This window comes from Erpetoichthys calabaricus, chromosome 2, assembly GCF_900747795.2.
Source record: "Erpetoichthys calabaricus chromosome 2, fErpCal1.3, whole genome shotgun sequence".
NCBI classification, from domain to species: Eukaryota; Metazoa; Chordata; class Cladistia; order Polypteriformes; family Polypteridae; genus Erpetoichthys; species Erpetoichthys calabaricus.
In genome coordinates, this window is record NC_041395.2 from 325,887,032 (window position 1) to 325,912,963 (window position 25,932).

General features: G+C 40.2%; 1 protein-coding gene across 1 annotated transcript in view; it reads left to right on the top strand.

The window, feature by feature from the left end:
• Positions 1 to 19,027, top strand: part of fam204a (family with sequence similarity 204 member A) — a 130,104-nt gene extending 111,077 nt beyond the window's left edge. The window contains exons 6-7 of the mRNA XM_051923515.1: positions 15,426 to 15,535; positions 16,907 to 19,027. Coding sequence (XP_051779475.1) covers positions 15,426 to 15,535; positions 16,907 to 16,958 — 162 coding nt within the window. The 3' untranslated portion in view covers positions 16,959 to 19,027. The remainder of the gene's footprint in view (positions 1 to 15,425; positions 15,536 to 16,906) is intronic.
• The last annotated feature ends 6,905 nt before the right edge of the window (positions 19,028 to 25,932 follow it).

Genomic DNA, 25,932 nt, shown 5'->3' on the forward strand with positions numbered 1-25,932 from the left:
CGCGTCTACTAAACACTAAGAAACACTAAAGGAAAAAATACTATTCAGTAAGTACCGCATCTACTAAACAGTAAATCAGTAAAGGAGAAAGGACTAACCGCGTCAGCTGCGGAGCTCAGCTCGGAGCGAAATGAAGTGAATAAAATGAGGTGAATGGGAGGGGAGATGATCACGTGACTCCAACACCCGCCTTAACTCTCCGTCCCTCCACAAACACAGCCACACGGATCCCAACTCTCCTTTTTATATATATATATATATATATATATATATATATATATATATATATATATATATATATATATATATATACTGTATATATATATATACTGTATATAGTAAGAATGCTAGGGGTCGCTGTTGCCCCTTAAACCCAACAGACAGATGTTTAGGACACAGGGTAAAAACACCAAGATGTATTTTAATGGTTCTCCTTTTAAGAAATGCCTCCAAAGTACTCCATCCACAATAAACAGGCAATACACAATAATAATCCCAATTAATACTATACAGCATCTCTCTTCCACACCTCCCAGCAAGCTCTGTCACACTCCTCCCGACTCCAGCTAGCTTGCTGGGTTCACAGCAGTCCTTTCAATAGTCCTTGACCTGGAAATGCTTTTGTCCTTCCGTCCATGTGACTCGTCAGTACTTCCGGGTCAAATGGAGAACTTGTAATTTCTTCAGCCCAGAAGTACTTCCGTTCTTCTGTCCCCGTGACTTTGGAGTACTTCCAGGCTATTTAAACAGTAGGGACTCCCCAGTCTCCCTGCAGCATTTCCTGTCAGCACCCACAGTACCTAGCAGGGCTGTGTTGCCGAACTCCAAGTTCCATAGTGCCCTGCGGGCATCCAGGGCACTGCTGCCGTCCAGGGAAGCTGCCATCTATCGTCCTGGGGGAGGCAGTGTCCTTGATAAGCTGCCTTCCCCCATCCTTCCGTTACTGGGGCATCTATCTACCTATCTGTCATATAGTGCCTTTCATTATCTATCTTTTTCTCTCTCTCTCCCTCCCTCTCCCCAGCCGAGATGCCTGTTGGGAGCCTCCCGTCTGAGTTAGAAACCATCCTCTCTTCTTGCTGGGTTGCCCGTCCAGCCCATGTGGCATCTACACTGGCCACTGGACCACTGTAACATTGAGCTTCTACTGTGTGTCAGAGAGTCACTTCATTCACCAAACAAGTATAAGGACCAGACGTGTAAAGAAATTATCAATTTTAGTGAAAAAATATGAGGTATGGCACTTTCATACAAAATACAAGCAAGAATTTAGCTTGCGTTTGGATTTCCTTTAAATAGTTGAGGAAATTAAAGGTGATATTTAAGAAAATATTGCAGGTGACATGTCATCTAAGGAAGTTATACATCTACTTTTATAAATGTTCATGCTTATTGAATAGTGTGCAAATGATTTACATTTACCAGAAGCTAAGAACTGCCTTGTCACATTGCATCAGATGCACACATTGTGTGCCATGCTTTTATCTCATTTTGTTACATCTCAGTCTCACAAAATCTGCTATCAGTCATTTTTCATGTTACCCTCATGTAACATTGTTGTTCTACCTTATTTATAAATAATAAGATAGCATCAGAAAAATGTTTGCCATTGTAACCTTTTTCCTATGACAAGAACACACTGAGAATATGCCTCATGTCATCTTCTCCTGCATTAGTTCTTCCCATCTTTCCGCTGCTTGCTATCTGAGCAAAGCTCTTGCCTTTAATTAATTAACTACACCAGGTATGCAAACATGAGTTAGAATTTAAAGCGTAGTTGGCATGACTGTTTTGTAAGTCCCAGAGTCACAGATAGCTTGATTGCATTCTGTCTCTCGGACACCATCTGTGGTTTTTCATTCTGCTCTCCCCTTGCCCGTTCATTCATTACTTGTACCCGTTTTGTTTTGTTTGGGGTCAGCACAGCAGTAATCTTGTCAGATGAACTCAGTAGTTAGTCTCTAGAAGAGGCCATTCTACATACACACTTACTGTCTGCACAGTCATCCTGTGTTTAGTCAGATAATTATAAAAAATGCTACACCGTTTGATTTTCACTTGATTGACTTAATTAGAGATGATACGGATGTCCTTCACTATTGAATATTCAGACTTTTTTTCCATGTCTAGTCCACTCCAGCCTTTCATTAACTACACTGTGTATGTAAGCATTGGTTAGAAGTTTAAAACATATTTGGCATGCCAGCCCTCAGTGAAAAACAATACAATGTGGTTGCTGTCTTTACTTTGTATTTATTCACCAGTAGCTTTTGCCAAAAGCAGCTAACAAAACGGACACGTCAGTTTCCATATTGTAAAAATGTGAGCCAGTCTACAAAGAGACACACCCATGGTCACATAGTTAGTCAGTGGTAGAGACTGAACTGTCAGCACCTAACACATTTAAGTGATACGGTACAGTTAATTTTTATTTTTAAACTTAATATTGTTCCTTTTTCAAAATCAATATGGTTTACAGATACAGTGCACAACGTTTTGATATTCAGAGCAGTGGCAAGTAAAGTGGCCCATTTTGGGTCAAACGAGTCAGCATTGGAAGATTCCATCGTGAGCATTCTTGGGTCCTCCTGGGTTGTCTTCCACTGAGCCCACTGTCACTCAAAAACCAACAGGTGGTACGATCAGACACTGATGGACCTCGACCTTGGAGTTCTGCTTGTATTATGTTTGGAAGCTGTCCTTGGCTTTTTTGTCTACCATTCTAACGATCCCCCTAACTATCTTCTTGGAGTTACATCCAGAGAGGTTGACTACAGTCTCGTGAACCTTAAACTTCTTTAAGAATATTTGCAACTGTTGTCACAGGAACATCAATCTTCTTAGAGATGGTCTTCTAGATTTTGCCTTTTGCTTGTCTAGAATTTTCCTTTTGATCTCCTTGGACAACTCTCTCTATTTTTAACTCTGGTCTGTGTTCAGTGTGGGAGACACAATAATACTAAACAACAGAATGTCTGCGTTTTTACATTAAAATTGTCTGAATTGGAGACATGTATGATACAAATTAAAGAAAAACAGCTACTTTGAAAAAAATCACTTGAATCCAATTATGTTAGGATCTCTTCTAGGGGTAGCAACAAATGTGTCCAGGCCATTTTAGAATCTCTTAGTAAATTAGCAACACTTGATCTCTTGTTAGACTTGCTTTGCTTTACTTGATGACATACCAAAGCCATGCAGGTACACAGGAGACAATTGCTCTTCATTTCATCACTTTTTAGGAGGCACACCGCACTTTTCAATGAGCTATCCTCAACTGCCATATGCAACAATGTCTCACTGTACAACTTTTTTTTCAGTAAATACTTAGCTGACCCAAAAGAAAGAAGGAAACGTCTCAAAGTAGAACAGATTTTTTTTTTCATAAATATACAGTCATATGAAAAAGTTTGGGAACCCTGCATAATAATTTACTCTACCCTCAAATAAAAAAGATAACAGTGGTATGTCTTTCATTTCCTAGGCACATCTGAGTACTGCGGTGTTTTCCGAACAAAGAGTTTTAGTGAAGCAGTATTTAGTTGTATGAAATTAAATTAAATGTGAAAAACTGGCTGTGCAAACATTTGGGTCCCCTTGTAATTTTGCTGATTTGAATGCCTGTCACTGCTCAATGCTGATTACTTACAACACCAAATTGGTTGGATGTGCAGGTGTGTCCAATCATGAGATATAAAGGTATTTAAGGTGGTCAATTGCAAGTTGTGCTTCCCTTTGACTCTCTTCTGAAGAGTGACAGCATGGGATCCTCAAAGCAACTCTCAAAAGATCTGAAAACAAAGATTGTTGAGTATCATAGTTTAGGGGAAGGCTACAAAAAGCCATCTCAGAGGTTTAAACTGTCAGTTTCAACTGTAAGGAATGGAATCAGGAAATGGAAGGCCACAGGCACAGTTGCTGTTAAACCCAGCAGGTCTGGCAGGCCAAGAAAAATACAGGAGCGGCATATGAACAGGATTGTGAGAATGGTGACAGACAACCCACAGATCGCCTCCAAAGACCTACAAGAACATCTTACTTCAGATGGTGTATCTGTACATCGCTGTACAATTCAGCACAATTTGTACAAAGAACATCTGTATGGCAGGATGATGAGACAGAAGCCCTTTCTGCACTCACACCACAAACAGAGTCGCTTGTTGTATGCCAATGCTCATTTAGACAAGCCAGATTAATTTTGGAACAAAGTGCTTTGGACTGATGAGACAAAAATTGAGTTATTTGGTCATAACAAAAAGTGCTTTGCATGGCGGAAAAAGAACACCGCATTCCAAGAAAAACACCTGCTACCTACTGTCAAATTTGGTGGAGGTTCCATCATGCTGTGGGGCTGTGTGGCTAGTTCAGGGACTGGGGCCCTTGTTAAAGTCGAGGGTCAGATGAATTCAACCCAATATCAACAAATTCTTCAGGATAATGTTCAAGCATCAGTCACAAAGTTGAAGTTACACAGGGGTTGGATATTCCAACAAGACAGTGACCCAAAACACAGTTCGAAATCTACAAAGGCATTCATGCAGAGGGAGAAGTACAATGTTCTGGAATGGCCGCCACAGTCCCCTGACTTGAATATCATTGAAAATCTATGGGATGATTTGAAACAGGCTGTCCATGCTCAGCAGCCATCAAATTGAACTGAACTGGAGAGATTTTGTATGGATGAATGGTCAACAATACCTCCATCCAGAATCCAGACACTCATCAAAGGCTATAGGAGGTGTCTAGAGGCTGTTAAATTTGCAAAAGGAGGCTCAACTAAGTATTGATGTCATATCTCTGTTGGGGTGCCCACATTTATGCACCTGTCTAATTTTGTTATGATGCATATTGCATATTTTCTGTTAATACAATAAACTTAGTGTCACTGCTGAAATACTACTGTTTCCGTAAGGAATGTCCGATATTAAGAAGAAGTTGCTACTTTGAAAGCTCAGCTCAAATCCAAGTATAAAGCCAAAGCACCACAGGATTGGTTTCAAAACATCAATGTGAATGTCCTGAAGTGGCTGAGGGAGAGTCCAGATCTCAACCCAATTGAGAATTTGTGACTGGTCTTGATAAAGGCTGATCAGTTATGATCAACATGACACTTGCTAGAGCTTGAGCAGTTTAGCAAAAAAAAAAAAGGAAAAACTGCAGCCTTCATTTGTGCAAAGCTTGTAGAGAAATACCTGTGCGCAGAACTCAGCACTGTCATGGCTGCCAAAAATGACTCAACTAAATAATGGTTTAAAGGGGGATCAGTTATTCTGTGTTTTATTTAATTTAGATCACTATGCAATGATCAGTTTTCACTTTAACATTAAAGATTTCTTTTTAATCAGTGTCATAAAATCCAAACTTATTCCACTTTGAAGTAGTGTATAAAAATAAAATTTAAAAATTTCCAAGGGGGTGAATACTTTTTGTAGGCATTTGTGAAGGATGAACTGGTGTCCCAGCTGGTGTGGTTCCCACTCTCTTACTAGGCCAGGAAGTCTTAATAACCGAAGGTAAGGGAGGGAATATCAACATCTCCTTTCCATGGAAGGACTTTACAGTAGTCACAGCAGGGATGGCACCCTATAAACGACTGAGTGACAACCGGAATGGACTTGAAAACAGGGAAAGACCACACAGTCGGTGACTGCCTTCTATGGGCAGAGACTTCCCCTGTACAGTGCTTGGCAGCATCCCATCTAGCAGGCCCCATTATGGATGCCTGCAGAGCAGCAAGGGAGTTGTGGTCCTGTGTGATGACCAGTGCATTTTTTTTATGCTGTGGTGTGCTGGGTCCACCAAATCAACAAGCTAATTAAAACAGGGTCAATTATGGGACACATTAGTGACGTATTACCAAAGGAAAGAATTAAAACTATGTGCCATTATGAACAATTCTGCACATCCTCTCACTGACACACTAACACTGAGGACTGTAGGCAATAAATCATTCAGTTGAAGTGGGTCAAGGAATGCAACGGGGGGCTCCCTTATACCAACAGCAATATGTCTGTATGGCACCTGACTGGGACTGCCAAGTCAGTCAGTCAGTCATTTTCCAACCCGCTATATCCTAACACAGGGTCATGGGGGTCTGCTGGAGCCAATCCCAGCCAGCACAGGGCCCATGGCGGGAACACAACTTGGGCAGGGCGACAGCCCACCGCAGGGCACATACACCCACACACCAAGCACACACTAGGGACAATTTAGGATTGCCAGTGCACCTAACCTGCGTGCCTTTGGACTGTGGGAGGAAACCCACGCAGACACGAGGAGAACCCCGGAAGCGAACCCAGGTCTCCTTACTGTGAGGCAGCAGCGCTACCACTGTGCCGCCGTGCCGCCTCTGCCAAGTCTGAAGTTTTCTTTCTATATGCATTTGTATTCCTTTTTAGTCATTCTGGTTTGTGTTCAGACCATTTTTTTGTGTGTGTGTATTTATTTATTTAAAGAACTAAAAAGCCTATCTATCGATCGATCGCATGATCTGAACATACCTTCCATAGTACTATCATCTGAGATGTAAGTCATATTTCAGCATTTAAAAATTGTGATTTTTTTTTTTTCTGTCTGTTGCCTTGGCTGGTATGGACCAAACATCTTGCCTCTACTATTTTTACTTTCTGTCATCCTGACAATTTGTACAAGTGAACCCTCTTATCAAGTCTGTTTAGGGCTTCTTCTGCCCTTTTCCTGTCTCTTTCAACAGTACAAAATGTATTGTCTTATTTGCTTGACACCACTAGCTGGCAGCCAAGTCTGCACTCCTATAAGAAAATACACCAAATTAGAAGAATGGAAAATGCACATTATACTTCTTGATTTTTATCTTCTTCAAAAGATAGGCCATTCTGAAATTCCACATTTCTTTCCACAGAAGTCTGACCTGCTACCATTTTGCTGTTGTTATTTGCTGTCTTGAACTGTACGTGCATGTGGTTTATGCATTTTGTAGCTAATATAATAACCATGAAACCTTTTTAACCCTAAATATTGACCTGCAGGCTTACTTGAAAGATGCATTTCCTCAGCTATACCACATCTTCTCTCCTTGCTTTAATTTTTGATTTTTTTTTCCCTTCTCTTATTCTATTTTTGCACAGATTTTTTTTCCACTCATTTACAAATACTGCAATTATTTTTCCTAATTTTCCCTCCAAGAAAACTGGGTTTAGTTGCCAGTGGATAAATAATGTATAAAACAGACATTATTACAATCTGATAAGACAAAAAAATACAGATATAATTTCTGACAATTATTCTGTATTTGAGAAAGTGGATTATTATAATAAATAGTCTAAATGGTGGTGCAGTGCTAACTGCTGATGTCTTGTAGCTACAGATATATGGATCATTGACAGTTCAGAGTTTGCAGATTTTCTTCTTGGAAGCTTTTGTTTTCTCTGAGTGCTTTGGTTTCCTCCCTCAACAATAAGTGATCTTTATTTTATATAGTGCCCTCCATTATGTTTGGTACAAAGATGCATCTTTCCTTGATTTACCCCTCTGCTCCATGGTTTAACATTACAAATCAAACAATTCACATGAGATAAAAGTAAACATTTCAGTCACACCATGTCCAAATGACAACACTCTTTCTCCGTGGTCCCCTCATTTCAGGGCACCATAACGTTTGGTACTCAGCAATGGCAGGTCTGTTAAAGCAGTTGTCATATTTACTTCTTTGTCCATATCCCTGCCATGCAATGACTGCTTGAAGTCTGCAATCCATAGACATCAGCAGGTGCTGAGGTTCTTCTCTGGTGCTGCTCTGACAAGCTTCTAATGCAGCCATCTTCAGATTCCCCTTGTTTTGGGTGCTTGTCCCCTTAAGTTTTCCCTTCAGCATGAGGAAGGTCTGCTCAATTGGATTTAAATCTGGTGACTGGCTTGGCCAGACAAGAATTTTACATGTGTTAGCCTTGAAAAACTCCTATGTTGCCTCAGCAGTATGTTTGGATCATTATTTTGTTTTAGGATGAAGTGCCGCCCAGTGAGTTTGGAGGCCTTGACTGGAGCAGATCAGATGTTTCTACACACCTCAGAATTCATTGTGGATCTGCCATCAGTAGTTCCATTATCAATGAAGAGAATTGTGCCAGTCAGGACCTGTGGCAGCCATACATGTCTAAGCCATAACACCCCCAGCAGCAGGTTTAACAAATGAGGTGGTCTGCTTTGGATCTCAGGCAGTTCCTTTTCATCTCCACAGTTTGCTGTTGCATCCACTCTGATAAGGTTCATCTTTGTCTCGTTTGTCCAAAAGACCTTTCACCAGAATTCTGCAGGCTCCTTCAAGTCCTTTTTCACTAACTGTAATCTGGCCATCCTGTTTTTGTGACTAACTAGTGCTTGGCATCTTGCAGTGTGGCCTCTGTGTTTCTGTTCATGTTTCTGTTTCTTCTATGACACATCTCCTCCTGAAGTCTGTTTCTGGTCTGTTGCGCAGGTATTTGAGGTTTTTTCTTGACCATAGTGAGGATTCTTCTGTCATCAGCAACTTAGGCCTTCCTTGGCCTGTCAGTCCCTTTGCAATTATGGAGCTCACGAGTGTGTTTCTTTCTTCTTAATAATATTCCCAGACAGTTGATTTTATTCATCCTAATGTTTTTATGGATGTCTCCAATGGTGGTGTTCTTGGTTTTCAACTTCATGATGAGCTGCTTTGACTTTCATTGGCACAGCCTCTTCTCCTCTTGTTGAACAATGGCAAATACAGACTTCAAAGGGGTAAAAACATGCCAAGGTATCTTATGAAGCAATGAAACACACCCAAGGAATCACAAACACCTGTACCACCAATTGTCCCCAAACGTTATGGTGCCCTGAAATGGGTGGACCATGTAGAAAAAAGTATTGTCATTTCTACATGGTGTGACCAGAATGTTTGCAAAATTTCCTAAAGTCTGCAATGTGCACTTTAATCACTTTGAATCATTTCATTTTTAATTTTTAAATGGAGCAGAAAACAGGTAAATCAAGAAAAAAATGCATCGTTGGCCCAAACATTGTGGAGGGTATAGATACGTAGTTGTCAAAATACTATTTGCGCTTTACGGCCATTCAAATTTGCGACCACTCCTTTGTTTTGTGGGTAAATGTAAATTTTCACCATGCCAGCTTTGTATGCTGTGACTCATTCATCTCGATCTCTTATTTACCTGCAGCGGTTTACACTACGCTCAGTTACATTTGTCTTACAATTAAAGAGAAAAAGGGCAATTGATCTTGACACCGAAATGAAGGTGATCAAGCAGTTTAAGGGAGGAGGAAAGAGAGCAAATGCGATTGCATGTGACTTTAAGTTATCCCACTGTAACCGGTGTCTGTCTTATGTGCTGTACTGCTACACTTTGGCTTTGAATCCGGTTAACCTTGGAAGCTTTTGCTTTTGTGACTCACAATGTGCCGCTTTGTGAGAACCTCTATAAAGTGATAATGCAACCACACCAAACTCCTTTATTTGTTAATGTTTTTTATTAACAGGCTGAAATGTTAAAACAGAAAAAACATATGAGTGCTCAAACTCTGCCTGGTACAATTCTGTCTCTTAACACTGGAAGAGGCTCACACTGATGACGTAACATAACCCAGACAAAGAAAGGATTTGTGGAGCTGTTAAAGGTTCAGCACCTATGCGAGCAACAGTGGTAATGAAACAAAATAATAAAATATAAAATAATTTACAAAAAAATGATAGAAAATCTTCACAATGTGCTAAGAATGATTATAAAAAAGGATATAAAACAAACAATTTGACTTAAGGGTCTTATTATTCTATACATAAGGTCAGGTTTGGATACATGTACCAGTCCAGATCGACTTATGACCGGTCCGTCGGAACTGAACGTGGTCGTAAGTCAACGACTATTGTTTTTTCTGTTAAGTAACAGAAGAATAACTACTGCTTAAAGTGAATACTAAAAAATTAAAAATTCAAACATTATTCTACCAATACCACATACTGTAAAGTAGTGAATGCCAGGATTGTTCAGGATATTTCATTTAAACAAGTGCTTTAAAGTTGGGCCTTATAAAAACACACTTAAAATCTGGCAAAGAGATTTTTATTTTCATCGATAAATGGAGGAGACATTAGGTAGCTATTGAAAATGAGTAATAATTTATGGACAAGTCAAATTTAAATTTTCATTTTGACAAACTCCTGATGCATTAGTTTTCCAAAACTCTTCTTTTTTTTGAGCTTGCCCCTACTTATAAGGCTTATGTTTGGGCAATCCAACTTGTCAACAGAAGATTATTCATAATTTTAGAGTTCCATTAAGACCACCTTTGATTTAGTATCTTAAGGTGTCTTATATAATAGGTCTTACTGTGTTATGCCTGTGCATACATGAGCTGGACTAACCTTAAGTGCATTAAGTACTCGTAACTCATTCACATACAGTATGTGCAATATGTGCTTTCACTGCATTTGTCACATTTTAGTTCGGTTGCTGTTGAGCAGTACTTTGGCTTTCAAAAACCAAATTAACCGTACATATTTACTGTTATTTTCAGCAATTAAGTATGCTGTTTTCTGCGGTGGGTTGGCACCCTGCCCGGGATTGGTTCCCTGCCTTGTGCCCAGTGTTGCTGGGATTGGCTCCAGCAGACCCCCCCGTGACTCTGTGTTTGGATTCAGCGGGTTGGAAAATGGAAGGATGGATGAAGTATGCTCTTTTAGCCACCTTTCCAAATACATATCTCATGTATTATGTCTGTTAATGTAATACCTGTCAAATCACTGAAGAGGAGTTGGCTATGTGCTTCAGTTATGATCTGAGCCACGTAAATGTTGTGTTAAAGTAAAAGTTTTGAAAAACTAACTAAACACAGTTTATTTTTAATGATCACATGGACTATCTTATTTAATTTATGTTAATTAGTTAGTTTAGTTATGCTGATAACTAATCACAGGTACAGAGCCACGTGGTTTGAAACTTGCCTTGTTTTTACTTCCTATAGTTGTAGCTGCCCTGACTATATGGAGATTTCCTTGGATACCCTGACTTTCCTCCCATATCCCAAAGGCATACAGGTTACATTATCTCATTACCCTATATGAGTGTGTATGTTTGTATCATTATGGTAACTGGGTAAGAAGTGCTTTGGTCAGAGAGGTAACTAAGAACTCAATAGTCACTCAAATAGAGTCTCAGAAAGTTCTCAGCTGAAGATTGTGGTGCCTCACCTGAGTCTCAACCAGTGCAGATAGAATAGGCATCTCCCCATGGAGCCAAACTGAATTAGCTGCTTAGAAAATGACTGGATTGGTAGATGGATAACTGTAGTCCCAATCAGATTATGAATGCAGATGTAAACTGGCCGTTCAATGTATTGATGGTCAGACTTATGGCTTTTGCTTTCCATTTTTATTTTTATGTATGATGTGATTAGACTTTGTAGGATAAGCAGTATCGTAAGTGATAGCCTCCGGTATAGATAATTGTATTTTCTGTAATACAAGAGGAAAACTAGTGGTCAGCTAACAGTGGAGTACTAATGAGATGCTAGTTTAGCACAGGGTGTTTCACACACTGAGAGTACCTTCATCACACTTTGATTAACCGGTATGTGGAGCTCTTTGAGCAAAGAGTTTTATTTTCAGGCCTCCAGCATTTCAGATAAATGCCTCCTTTCACCGTCTTCTCCTCTGTTATTTATCCCCACTCCTACTGTACATAGTGTCTTGCTTTAATTACCCAACTATTTCCCATTGTAAGATATATTTGGGTGCAAATTGTCAACTAACCCCACACTTGAATATACATCTTAAAACTAATATTGTATTTTTTTTTTTGTTTATAATATTTTTTATTCTTTGAAATATTAAATGAAATGTAATTTTGAAGTTGGGTTTCTGTAGGTAGTATTAAGAAAAAAATTAAATTAGCCCACGTACATTTTTTGCTGTTGTTTGTAATAACTTTCAAATATCCTAGACAACTCCACAGTATGGCTGTGAATATTTTGTCATGGCGTATGACCTAAATTTAGCTCTGGGTGAGTCTTTGTTACTTGATCCCTTACTCTTGTAGTAGGGCTGTCAGCCATTCATTTAGATTAGAATGTCTCTCTTACTGTTTGAATATATACAAATGTATACTAAAAATCCTTGAGGAAACATCATTGTTGAACAAGGTTAATTGAATGTTTCATTGCCTTCAACCACATGCAGATCATTAACATGCTATTTTCTCCATAAATGTATAAACGTTCATACACAAATGAAACATGTTAAATATTATTTTGTTCTCAAACACAAATGCAAGATCCTTGGTATTTAACTATGATTGGACATATTCTTTAATTCTTTGCATCTTCTTGCCTTCAATTATCTTTTTTTTTTTATTTATTAAATCTTGTGGAGTTTCATTATAACTCATGCAGGGATGAACTTTGGCCAGTCCAAGACAGGAAGCAAAGCCACATGGAGTAGCTTGCAAACTGCAGCTAGATTTTTTTTTTTTTGGATTACATTAATTGTTGAATTCTAAATTCAGCCTAAGTCAGCCTCCACATGGTCCTGTAAGATGAGGTTGGACGAACCAACATAGTTTGTAACACGCCAGATTACTTTTTAATTTTAATGGTGATGTTTACAAATTACATGTTTTATATGAAGATTGTTCTTCATTGTATGAAGTAAAACAAACCCAAATGTTTAGCATGTTTGACAGCAAAATGTGATTTACGAATCTGCAACATTAGTGACTTTTTTATGGGTGACTTGTTACATTTTATTTGGTTATGCCTGTGCCTTTAATGTGCATTGCTTTTATATTCCCACAGATGGCACAGCACAAACATTAGCATAACTGCCAAGATTTGTAAACCTCCACACAAAATACTTCAGTGTATGTGTAATATATCCAGACAAAAACATTTCAGCACTCTACTGTACTGAATTTTTCTAATCCCTTACTATAAAGTCCCCCGAGTCTAGGAACAAGTGATGCTTTAACTCGTCGTGATGTGCTTGTGTACAAGAATCCCTGAATCCTACAAAAAAACTCTTAAATCGCGGGCCACCTTAAATTCCTGTGGACTGACTGGCCTTTTCCCTTTGTATGCTACTCACTGCAAAATCATGACACGTAGTCTTCTCTAGAATTGCTTTACACTGCAGGGTGCAAAAGAAGGTACAGTTTTCAGTTGCTACTATCAATCCATTTTATCATATTTCTTTAAAAAGTTCAATGCCTACTCTGAAGAACCAGTACAAGGAAGTAGGAGAACAGCATGAGTCAAACAGAGCCACAGAATCTGGATCAGTAAAGTAGGGACAGAAAAGTTAACACTAGAATTCCTGAAAGCTACGAAAAAAAACTTGTAATCCTGGGCCACCTTAAATTCCTTCGCACCTCTCTATCCCCATCTTTTGTTTTGCAAATGTGCCGATCAGCACAAGCAGCAAGCCTCATGGTATCCCATCCACCCACCGACGGAGCTGAGTCAGTCACAAAATTCTCAGAGCTCAGAGATCATGGCACTGCCAGATCTAAGTACTACATCGTCACGAATTGCTTGCGTACTACAGTGACTTTAGCTGCAGGTGGAAGTCCCATTTTACTTATGGTGCCAAGCAGAGTTGCGTTGTGGTGCAGCAGTCTATTAGCCAATGATAGTGCTGTGAAGAATCTGTCTGTTGTTATGGTTCTACCTTTGTCCAGAAACTGCTCCATAAGCTTTATGACCACAGACTGAGAAAGCCTTGGGTTGTAACTCAAAACACAGATCTCAATGAAACGTTGCCAGATGTCCGAAATCAAAGCAAACCTGTCGTTTTTTTACACGTTCTGCACTGGTGTCTTTGTTGTCAAAGCGCAAATGCCGCATGGTAGTCTGAAAGTGGTCACGGGACATCTTGTCTTTGATGGCTGGAATGACAAATAGTTCTGAGCAGGCATCAACCACAGCAGCAACTGTGGTCATTGCTGCTCTTTTGAAAAGAATGGAGATAAACGTCATCAACTCGGAGAGGAAGAGGCAAGTTTGTCGTACTATGTGAACGTCACTGACAGAATAAAACTAGATAATAAAAAAACAAGCACTAACTTTTAGAAGTAGCCGAAATTTACACCAGGTGTTACAGACTCAAATCAAATGTATGCTTGTATTATATTATAGTAATAATAATAGCAGCTTACAACTCAAAACGCGGAGCGTCCGGTCTCGGACCTGGAACCTTTTCATTATAAGGCAGCCGTTCTTACCTCTGCGCCATCCATGAATACATATCAACTTTCTGTCGATTGACATTTGAGTTTAGGTTTTTAACTCATTGACAACAACATGTAAATTGAATGATTTTTCTTTTTTTACTTTGGTTATGTTCTTGAATAAAAGCGCACATGTTTATTTGATATTTGGGCTAAAGTCTTCACACATTATGCACTTCACATCATTATTAGTATAACTTGGAAAACATTTCTGCTTTAGGTATGTGTTCAGCATTTCTTGCCTCACATTTCCTTTCATCAATCACAGATCGTTCCAGACACGGAACACACATGAAATGCATGTATTCCAAATAACGATTGTCACAATAATAATCAAAAGACATCAAAAAGGTTTGGGGCAGCCACCTGTATATTGTGCCCTAACTGCAAATGAGTCCGAGTCCAAAACAGAACTGACTTAAGGTTGAAAAGGTGGTGCCTTTAAAGGCCATGACAGGAAGTGACATCATCAGTGGGCCCGGAGCTGGAAGTGATGTCATCAGTGGGACTGGAACTGTGCAGGATTTCCCGTGGATGGTCTGCAGAGGATTGAGAGAGAAAGTCAGTGCACCTCGCCACCCCCCTTCTCTGGCATGGAACTACTATTATTCAGGCCCATTAGCTGCCTCCCAATCGCACATGTGTGACATGATATATTATTTACCCTACACAACTCCAGGGCACGTCACATGCAGATAAACACACTTGAGCTCTGAGAATTTTGCGACTGACTCGGCTCCGTTGGTGGGGGGCAATGGGATAACTGGCTGCTTGCTACTTGTGCTGTTCGACACATTTACGAAACAAAAGATGCTGATGGAGAGGTGCAAAGGAATTTAAGGTGGCCCTGGATTACGAGTTTTTTGTAGGCTTCAGTGATTCTAGTGTTAACTTTTCTGTCCCTACTTTACTGATCCAGATTCTACTGTACTTTTTGACTTCTACTGTTCTCCTACTTCCTTGTACAGGTTCTTCAGAGTAGGCATGGGACTTTTTAAAGAAATATGATAAAATGGATCATTAGGAGCAACTAAAACCGTTGCTTGCACTGCACTGCACCCTGCGGTGTACAGCAGTTCTAGAGGAGACTAAGTACCATGATTTTTGCAATGAGTAACATACAAAGGGAAAAGGCCAGTCAGTCCACACATGTTCACACAACTAACCTGTCACTATTTTATCTCTTTTTCTCCACAGCTGGGTGTGAAAATTGCCAAAGCTGCTGACTGCCGTGACTTTGTGAAAGAAAGGCAAGAAGCGGAGGAATCTAGAGAAAAACGAAAACGGAAGAAGCAAATTGCTTGGGGGTCTGTCACTCTGTTGTGTTGTTGTTGTTATTATTATTATTATTATTAGCCATGGTACCTGTCAAAGACAGGTATTTAATATAATTTTAAAAGATTTGCTATCACTTGCCTTCCTGTAAAGCCTGCTTCTCAAACTCTGTCATTATTTTTGTGGCACCTTTCTCACCTCATGTCTGGTTTTATACTTTCTGTATAAACTTTGAGGGTGACTCTCTCAGCATGAGCCTTTACTCCACCTTGTGGATCTCACACTTTCACGTCCTCTTTTGTTGCTTCCCCAAATTCAAACTGACCAATCATATTGCACTGAGAGATTGGATACACATACCTTAGTGTTTTATTATATAGTGGATTATTATTACTATTATGGTGGGTGGCATGGTGGCTGAGTTCCTACCATAGTTCCTGGTTTTGGCTCCCACTTCCAGTTACTGTCATTGAGGAGTTTGCACTTTCTCCTCATGCTCGTATAGGCTTTTCTTTATGTATTTTCCTGGTTTTCCTCCCACCCTCCAAAGATGTGCACGTTGAATTGATCAGATTCAAAATTAACACCCTGTTGGATGCGTGCATGAGAGGGGTCTTACAATAGACTGGTTTCTGGCTCAGAATTGGTTCCAAGCTTGTGCCCAAAACTGTCAGGATAGGCTCCAGCTCCCTGTAAACTTGATTTGGAGTAAGTATGTCTGAGAATGTTGTAATTGATGGTGAGAAACTCAGAAGCATGTAAGGACGGAGTGGTGGCTCTGTGGCTAAGGATCTGCACTGGTATCTGGAAGGTTGTCATTTCAAATCCCATTACTGCCAGAAAGTATCCTACTCTGTTGGGCCTTTAACAATTGCTCCAGTGGCGCTGTACAATGGCTGACCCAGCGCTCTGACCCTCAAAGGTCAAACGAAAAGACAATTTCCCCTCTGGGATTAACAAAGTATATCAAATCAAATTAATCAGGTGATGGTCGTAATGGAAGGAACATTCTGGGAGGATGAGGCAATGGTAATGTGGCTTTAACTGTCCCCAGCTGTCATTTCAGTCTGTTCTGTGCTAGCCTGGAGCAAATCATACTTCTCTTCTACCCACTTTGCAAACAGGACTGACAATGCAAAGGAACCCATTGTCAAGTTACTGTATAGCATAAGTAAAGACGTCTGATCGGGTAAAACAGTAGTTACGCTAAGCAACAGTTGCTTCTTGACCCTCATGCTGTTCAGTCATAAAGAAAGACCAAGCCAGTGTTGTGCTCATTCTCCGTTTTATAATGCAATCACAGCCATCAGAGATGCAAATCTTACCAGTTTCTCTTTTTGTTTTATTGGGGGTTTGGTCTTCACTGCTTGACTAACTAAATCCTCTTGTCTGTGTCATTACAGATTTGAGGCTAAGAAGAGATGGGAAACAAAAAGCAACATGGGTTACATGTGATCAGGAAATGAAGAAAGCCAAGGCAGCTCGAAATGAAGTGGGCAGAGTAAGACACTCCAGCAGCAAAGTACACCATCACAATGCCTTCACATAACACAACACGTTCTTAAGGAGTCAAAAGACATTTTGTTGGAAATGCACTGCTTGCGCGTGCATGGCAGCCGTGGATTAAAAGTGTTCCTGCTGCTATATTTTTAATAGGCAAATTAGTCATGTCAGATATTGTTTGAACATCAGAGAAATGAGCGTTTTATACAGATATGTGTAACTGATCAGCCGGAGCCGAAAAGAGACACAAAGGTTTCTTTCATTCATTTTTTTTCTTCTTATTCTGCACAGAGAAGAGTAATCCTATGCTGCTGCTGCAGCAGAGTGTTGTGTAACTGCGAGGCTTTCTGTATTTTAATTTGAATGTCGCTTCTGAAAGGAAAGCCTGGCTTTATTTTTGTGTGTGTGTAAACAATGCAAGGCTACGCCAAGTAAATTCACGTGTGGCCAACAACACGTAATGGCTCACTTATTAACAGTCCTGTGTAATATACAGTATGTTTGTGTTTGTTTTTTTTTTCTTCTTTTCATCAAGTCTGCACAACTGAGAAAAGCTTCTGTCAGTGGCGGACAAAGCAAGTCGGCACATGCCAAGTGATGTGCGCTCTCCCCACCATCGTTTTATTTTGTAACTTCGTCGTGGTGAATTATTTCTTGTTTGACCTGCACAACAGGCCTTGTCTGCTGAATGTACTATTTCGGCCAGCATCTTACACTTGACCTGCTGGAGTCATTCACACATTGTAGTATTTGTCTTTCTCTCACCATTGCCACCTTTTCTGTGCTACGTTAGGGCAGCACTCTATTCCTGCCGGTAACATTTTCATTTCACAGTGATTGAACTCTGGCGAAGGGTGCATTTTCACATGGTTTTCTTCCAGTCTAAAATGGCACTATTAATTCTAAATTGGCAAATGAGCGCCATGATGAGTAACATCCCTTTCTGTGCCTGAAGTTGACATGATAAGCTGTGGCTTTGTTAATAGCAAAGCAGACTCAAAAAAAATAGATGGAAATATGGGTTATAAGTGCTGATGCAGCAGGACTGAGCCATGTTTATGTATTATGAAAGGAGCAGAGAGGCTTCAGGCCAAGAAAAGCTGCTCTCCAGCATCTGGCCGGTGTAGGCAGTCATTAAGGGGGTACAGGATTTCCTGTACCCCTAGTCCTTGTTCACTCTTCATTTTGATTGTCAAGGTGCAAAATTATCATTCCTTACAATGCGTTGTCTCGGCGCTTTTGGTTTCCGGAAAGAAATCGGGTAGACTAAGCAAATGAGCTAAGCACAATTTAAAAGGATGGGTTTGGGAGAAAAAAAAATGCATGGGAAGATCTTGATTAGGGCTGGGCAATATATTGAATTTTCAATGTTCAGCACTTTTATGTCATTTTCCACAACTTCTTCTGAACGTTGAATAAAATCTACAAAACGTCAGCTGCTCGTTCTAAACATTTCTATGTCGACTTCACCCATGTTGAGCGTGAAAAAATTAGGGCAAGACTCAGAAGAGGAAGCTTTTAGAATGGGTAGGGTTAGCACTGCTGTTTACAAATTGTTTTTTTTTTCCAATGATTTTTCTAGATGATCGACTGTTCATGGTCATCTTAGGGGTATGTCAGCTATAAGGTATAAGGCTTGCCTGTCTAGCCCTTGATATGTTATTATTTTCGTTTATGGTTTTGCTCGATGCCAGGTGTTAAAACATCATTTGTCCAAGAATCCACCATGCCTTGTGTTAGGCTGGTAGCAGTAGGGGGGGATTTTTCTTTGGCTCACATTAAGCCTATCAGTGTCAACTAAGTGTCTTTTTAAAGCCACGCAATATCCAAGCATCGTTCCTGACTGCATGCATCTCTTTATGACCACGGCCCACCCTTTTTATAATGAATCATGTGCCAAGTCACAAAGCACACTTTATCTCACGCTTCTTCCACTAACGTTACAAGTCACTTCAGTTTAGTTCAGTGTCCTGCACTGTCCCCATGATCTCAGTATCTTGGAATGATGAGATATTGGTGGTTCATGGCCCAAAAAAAAAAATCTCAAAAACAAATGTGTCATGCAATTGGGTCATCACAAATCAAAATCCCTCAGGTATGTCTCTGCCCCCTTGTTGACTCTATGCCTTGAAGGAGATGGAGGGGGTTCTCACTACTAGACAGGTGAACCTAATAAAATGACTACTACGTATACGAAGTGAGACACAAAAAATAACTGAATTGGTAAAAAAAAAATATATATATATATATATATATATATATATATATATATATATATATATATATATATATATATTTATTGATGAGTTACAGCATTCTAAATATTGTCACCTTCTATATACTGTCCCACCGGATCTCTACACCATTCCATGTGTATCTTCCATTGATTGAAAGAGTGCTGGAAGTGTTCTTGCTTGAGGCTCTTTAACAGGCTTGCCGTTTCAGTCTTCACTTCATCCACTGAAGAAAAATGTGTTCCCTTCTGGTCACTTTTGATTTTCGGCAACAAATACAAATCACAGGGAGCTACATCAGGCAAATAGGGAGGATGATCGAGAACAGGAATATTTTTGTCAGTCAAGAACTGCTTTAAAGAAAAAGAGAAAATTTGCAAGAAATTTGATGTTGATTCGCTGTTTGATTGTTTTTTTTTTTTTCTTTTCACCCAACATTATCACGGCAACTCGTGTAGCCATTGTTGTGCAAATACTGACTGGGCTATTCACAGGATATACCTAGCTGGTCGGCAGTGTGAGAGGACATGTAGGAGGGGATATAGTTCTATGATTCACATTCGGCCGACCTTCAGACGATTTTCCTTAGCCCAGTCCGGTTATTTTTGTGTCTCACCTCGTATATACTGTATTTGGAGAGAAATTGCAGACCCTGAGTTTAGATAAAGCCTAAAATACAAGAACTGTAAAGATAGGTGGTAAATTGGAGAAAAGATCAAGGGAGACCAGAGCGAATTGTAGTCTGGTTGCAGAATGTCTCCTAGAGAAGAGCCGAGGCATTTTTAACCAATGCCATTGACACCTTTCAGTGATCTATAATGAACAATCAATATGTAAGATGGCAAACAGTTTCGGGACCAGTTATGGGACAATTGAATTCTTTCTCCACAAATATTTAAAATGTGAGTGAGGTCTGTGCATTCAAGGTGAGTCCTGATATGAAGCAGCACAAAATTAGTTCCAAAGTGTGTCATGACCTAATGAATTCAAATTCAGAACAATTTAAGAAACATTTCATATAAAATTTAGGAATGAAACTCTATATCTTTTATAAATTTATGAACAGAATGGTGTTTTGTTCACAATACTGATGCATAACAATAGCAGTAACAATAATACATAAAAGTGACCTAATTAAAAAATAGCTTTAACGAAACATATGTTGCACTCAACACACTCAACAGAAGTTCAGTTTCCATGTATAGAAAAAGTTGGTCTACCTTGAAGCTGTTAAGTTGAGGGATAAAACTGCACAAACGGTATAAAGCACAGGCTTCAGTCCATCAAACAGGCTTGATGGACTGAAGGGTTTCCGTTCATTTGTTAAATTTCTTATGTTTATTATGTACTTTTATATTTACATCAGGTGCCCCCAAATGACTACAGTGCTAGTAGAGAGGAATATGGAGGGTCCTACCTTATAAAAATAAGGATTGTGTGGCTGACTAAACTTGAATATTTGATTTTAGCCTATTATAAGCTAAGTAGTACATCACATAAGCGGATTTGTGTTTTCAAGTTTATGAACTTCTTCATTTTAATCCATCAGGGTTTATTAGAAGCAAGTGGGGATGTGTTACATATTGGCTGGATGTGCACTTAACAATTTAACTATACTCAGTAGGTGTGACAGCATGACTGCTACTAATACATCATACAAAGATCAGAAGAGCTCATCAAGTTCCCTAATAAAAAGACTGTTGACACTTAGGAGTCAATGAAGGGTCTTCAAACCATTTGTAGTCCATCACTCCACTGTTTGAAGAGATCATCTTCATCACGCGTTTAACAGCTATTTTCCAGGTTTACCCAAGTTAGCCAGTCTTTTTGTCTCCATTCTCTGTGGTGCTGAGTATCCTTTGGTGAAAGACTCCTTCTTTTCCTTTCATCTGACACCACCTCCATCATCTTCAAATGGAGAAAACTTCCAACCACTGTCTTAACTACTGTTCAGGCCAGGGAATCTCATCAAATTTAACCCAAGAACTGACTAAAAGATCCCATTTAAACTCTTCATGATTCTGAGGAATATCTCAAGGGCTTTAAGGGACACGTCTCACCTCAAGCTATATCAAGGTGCAGGAAACAACCATCAGAAAGAAAGAAGCCTCTGCTCTCTAAAAAGAAGATGGATAGACAGTTGAAGTGTGTGAGACAAACACAGGACTGTTGGAGCAACGTGGTCTGGACAGGTGAGATATTTAACCAAAAGAATGTTATAGTCTGCCTTTTGAGATCCCTGTGTCTTATTGTTGTACTTTCTATGAGTTTATAGATTGTTTTTGTGTTCTTCAAAATATTTTATCGTTGGAACAGTGACATCACCTCAGTGTCATCTTGCTGTTTGCTGTTTTTGTGGGTCACCAACTTTTGCTTTGCTTTGCGTGGCCATGGCCATGTTATTTATAATGGAGATCACCGTAATGAGTTTTATTATATATATATATAATATATATATATGTGAATGTGTGTGTGTGTGTATATAAATATATATATATATATATAATACAGTGCATCCGAAAAGTATTCACAGCGCATCACTTTTTCCACATTTTGTTATGTTACAGCCTTATTCCAAAATGGATTAAATTCATTTTTTTCCACAGAATTCTACACACAACACCCCATAATGACAACGTGAAAAAAGTTTACTTGAGATTTTTTGCAAATTTATTAAAAATAAAAAAATTGAGAAAGCACATGTACATAAGAATTCACAGCCTTTGTTTGCAGTGAAGCTCGAAATTGAGCTCAGGTGCATCCTGTTTCCCCTGATCATCCTTGAGATGTTTCTGCAGCTTCATTGGAGTCCACCTGTGGTGAATTCAGTTGATTGGACATGATTTGGAAAGGCACACACCTGTCATGTCAGAGCACAAACCAAGCATGAAGTCAAAGGAATTGTCTGTAGACCTCCGAGACAGGATTGTCTTGAGGCATAAATCAGGGGAAGGTTACAGAAAAATTTCTGCTGCTTTGAAGGTCTCAATGAGAACAGTGGCCTCCATCATCCATAAGTGGAAGAAGTTCGAAACCACCAGGATTCTTCCTTGAGCTGGCCGGCCATCTAAACTGAGCGATCGGGGGAGAAGGGCCTTAGTCAGGGAGGTGACCGAGAACCCGATGGTCACTCTGTCAGAGCTCCAGAGTCCTCTGTGGAGAGAGGAGAACCTTCCAGAAGGATAATCATCTCTACAGCAATCCACCAATCAGGCCTGTATGGTAGAGTGGCCAGATGGAAGCCACTCCTTAGTAAAAGGCACATGGCAGCCTGCCCGGAGTTTGCCAAAAAGCACCTGAAGGACTCTCAGACCATGAGAAACAAAATTCTCTGGTCTGATGAGACAAAGATTGAACTCTTTGGTGTGAATGCCAGGCGTCACGTTTGGAGGAAACCTGGCACCATCCCTACAATGAAGCATGGTGGTGGCAGCATCATGCTGTGGGGGATGTTTTTCAGCGGCAGGAACTGGGAGACTAGTCAGGATAAAGAGAAAGATGACTGCAGCAATGTACAGATACATCTTGGATGAAAACCTGCTCCAGAGCGCTCTTGACCTCAGACTGGGGCGACGGTTCATCTTTCAGCAGGACAATGACCCTAAGCACACAGCCAAGATATCAAAGGAGTGGCTTCAGGACAACTCTGTGAATGTCCTTGAGTGGCCCAGCCAGAGCCCAGACTTGAATCCGATTGAACATCTTTGGAGAGATCTTAAATGGCTGTGCACCGACGCTTCCCATCCAACCTGATGGAGCTTGAGAGGTGCTGCAAAGAGGAATGGGCGAAACTGGCCAAGGATAGGTGTGCCAAGCTTGTGGCATCATATTCAAAAAGACTTGAGGCTGTAATTGCTGCCAAAGGTGCATCGACAAAGTATTGAGCAAAGGCTGTGAATACTTATGTACATGTGATTTCTCAGTTTTTTTATTTTTAATAAATTTGCAAAAACCTCAAGTAAACTTTTTTCACGTTGTCATTATGGGGTGTTGTGTGTAGAATTCTGAGGAAAAAGATGAATTTAATTCATTTTGGAATAAGGCTGTAACATAACAAAATGTGGAAAAAGTGATGCGCTGTGAATACTTTCCGGATGCACTGTGTATATATATATTAATATATATATATATATATATATATATATATATATATATATATATATATATATACACATATATATGTGTGTGTGTGTGTGTATGTATATACATGTACGTGTATATATATATGGCTTATCTCTTATAGTTTTGTAGTGATGATAAATTGTTCTAATCTCTTATTTTCATGGAGTTTGGAGATAAAGACATTTGTGATGTAATATACGCAAATGGTGATCAATGTTGTACAACAGAAAATTATATGAAAAACATCCTTGAGGTGAGATAAAAAAATTTAATGTTTCATGATGTCAGTTATCCAGTCGCTTGCTCACAACATGCAGCTTGAATGTTACCAAGATACTGAAGCCTTCTTTTTCAAGCTCCCTCCATAAGCCTCAGGTTCCTCTGCTGATGGAGTGGACTGTCCAATGTGTACATCTCCTAGACAACCAAGCAGGAAGCTCCATTATGGTAGTCTAAGATAGCTGCTGTCTCTTATTTATTTATTTATTTTTATTTTTTTAACTTTCTGGTGAACCCTTTTTGAAGTAGAGCCCCAGCCATTCTCAGCTATGACTCACCCAGTTCTGGTAATGAATTAGTCACTGTTATGGAAGGGTCTTTGGCATCCCTACCAGGTAAAATTGACCATCATCCCAGTTGAGATATGAAACATATCACAATTCCTGGCACCACCATACTCTCCTTCACTGAGGTTATGGAATGGCTTAGCTAAAACCCAGATCTTCTGCCCGTGGAAATGCTTTGGACCAATTTGAGATGGGCAGTTCGGACCATCGAAAATCACAGCAATGTAAGAGTTCTGGAGGAGGAGGAGGAGGCTGTAAAAATGTCTACCAAGTCAATGTAGAGGACTGACTGACAGAAGAAACAGCAACATGAAGGGTGGTGCATCAGTTATCAAGGCCAGGGGTGTGCTCAGATAGCGCCAATCTGTAAATCCTCTGATAAGGGCATTTTTAAATAGGAAGCGAGATTTAAACTTTGGATTTGGTGCCCATCCACCGCAGGGCACACTTGGACACACATCTACTAATAATGGGCATGTCTACAAAAAAATTGACTCACTAAATAAATTTGTCCCACATAAGTTTCAGTTGAAATTGTCATTTTCAGTGCAGTGATTCAACTGAATGCACATCTATTGTGTTATCTTGATTTTTAGTTTCATGGAAAAATCATACTGTACTCTCCTGGGTGCAAAACTAGCACACTGATTCTGCCATTCCTGATTAAGAAGGAAGTCTCAGTTATGGGATGCCCTGTGAAGTGAAGGAGAGAATGAAGACAAAACTGATGGCCAGTATGACCAATGGTGCACATTCTCTCTGTGACACACCAGCATTGAATACTTTTAGACAGCAAAAGTGTATCAAGAAACACAACTAGGGCTCCTTCGTACCCTACTGTATGTGAGGAAACGTTTAACACAATGTGATACTTTAAAAACGCTTTCCCTCTTTTCTGTTTAATCTGTTGCAGGCACCGTTATTACAATAAAAGAAACTTGTTCACTTATTACCATTTCGATAGGCCTTCGAGTGGAGACGCATGCCTGCTGCCCGTCATACTTCATCCTGCACGTTCTTCTGATGTGACTGTAGTGTTTAGGAATTGTAGACTGTGGCAACTGGTGCGAAGATTAGTTGACTGTCGCTCGTGTCACAGCGCTGCCTGTTGGATTTACATCCACATTAATTTTAAAGGTTTCTGACCACAAACGACGGCCAGAAATCCTGCCAACTACGCCAGATGTGGGCACTTGGGTGTACTGTTGCCCCGTAAAAACTAACAGAAATATACTCCGGACATAGGTTTAAAAGCACTAAGAAGATTTTTAATCTTTTTCTTTTCTGTAGTGCCTCCAAAGTACTACATCCACCAGACACACAATAAATAAACACAGTAATTTTCCTCCTCTCCTCCCAGCAAGCTCTGTCACACTCCCTCCCAACTCTGGCTCGCTTACTGGGTCTCCACCAGTCCTTTATATAGTCCTTGACCTGGAAGTGCTTCCGTCCATGTGATTCGTCAGCACTTCCGGGTCAGATGTAGAATTGTATTTTCTTCAGCCCGGAAGTACTTCTGTCCTTCCGTCCCCATGACTTGAGAGTACTTCCAGGCTATATGGGAAGCAGAAATCCCTGTGTCTTCCTGCAGCGGCACCCACGGTACCCAGCAGGGCTATGAGGCCAAACCCCATATCCCATAGTGCCCTGCGGTAATCTGGGGCACCGCTATGCCATAGGGAAGTCGCCATCTAGCATCCTGGGTGTGTCGACCAGGTTGAGCTGCCGTCAGTCCATCACAGGACATACATAGGAAGTAACTGGTATATGACAAATGCTGGCTGTGAGTTGTGGCAGACAGCCGGGTCGCCTCTCCCTTGTATGGACCGGGGGAGCAAGCCTGCACAAGACAGTACCTCCCCTGGAACTCTAGACGGCAGCCCCCATGAGTTGCAGCGGTGCCTAGGACTCCCGCAGGACTTCATGGGAGTTGGAGTTTGGTACAACCCTGTTGGGTTCCGTGGGCACCGCCTAGGGGTGCTGTAGCTGCTGCTGAGCCCTACA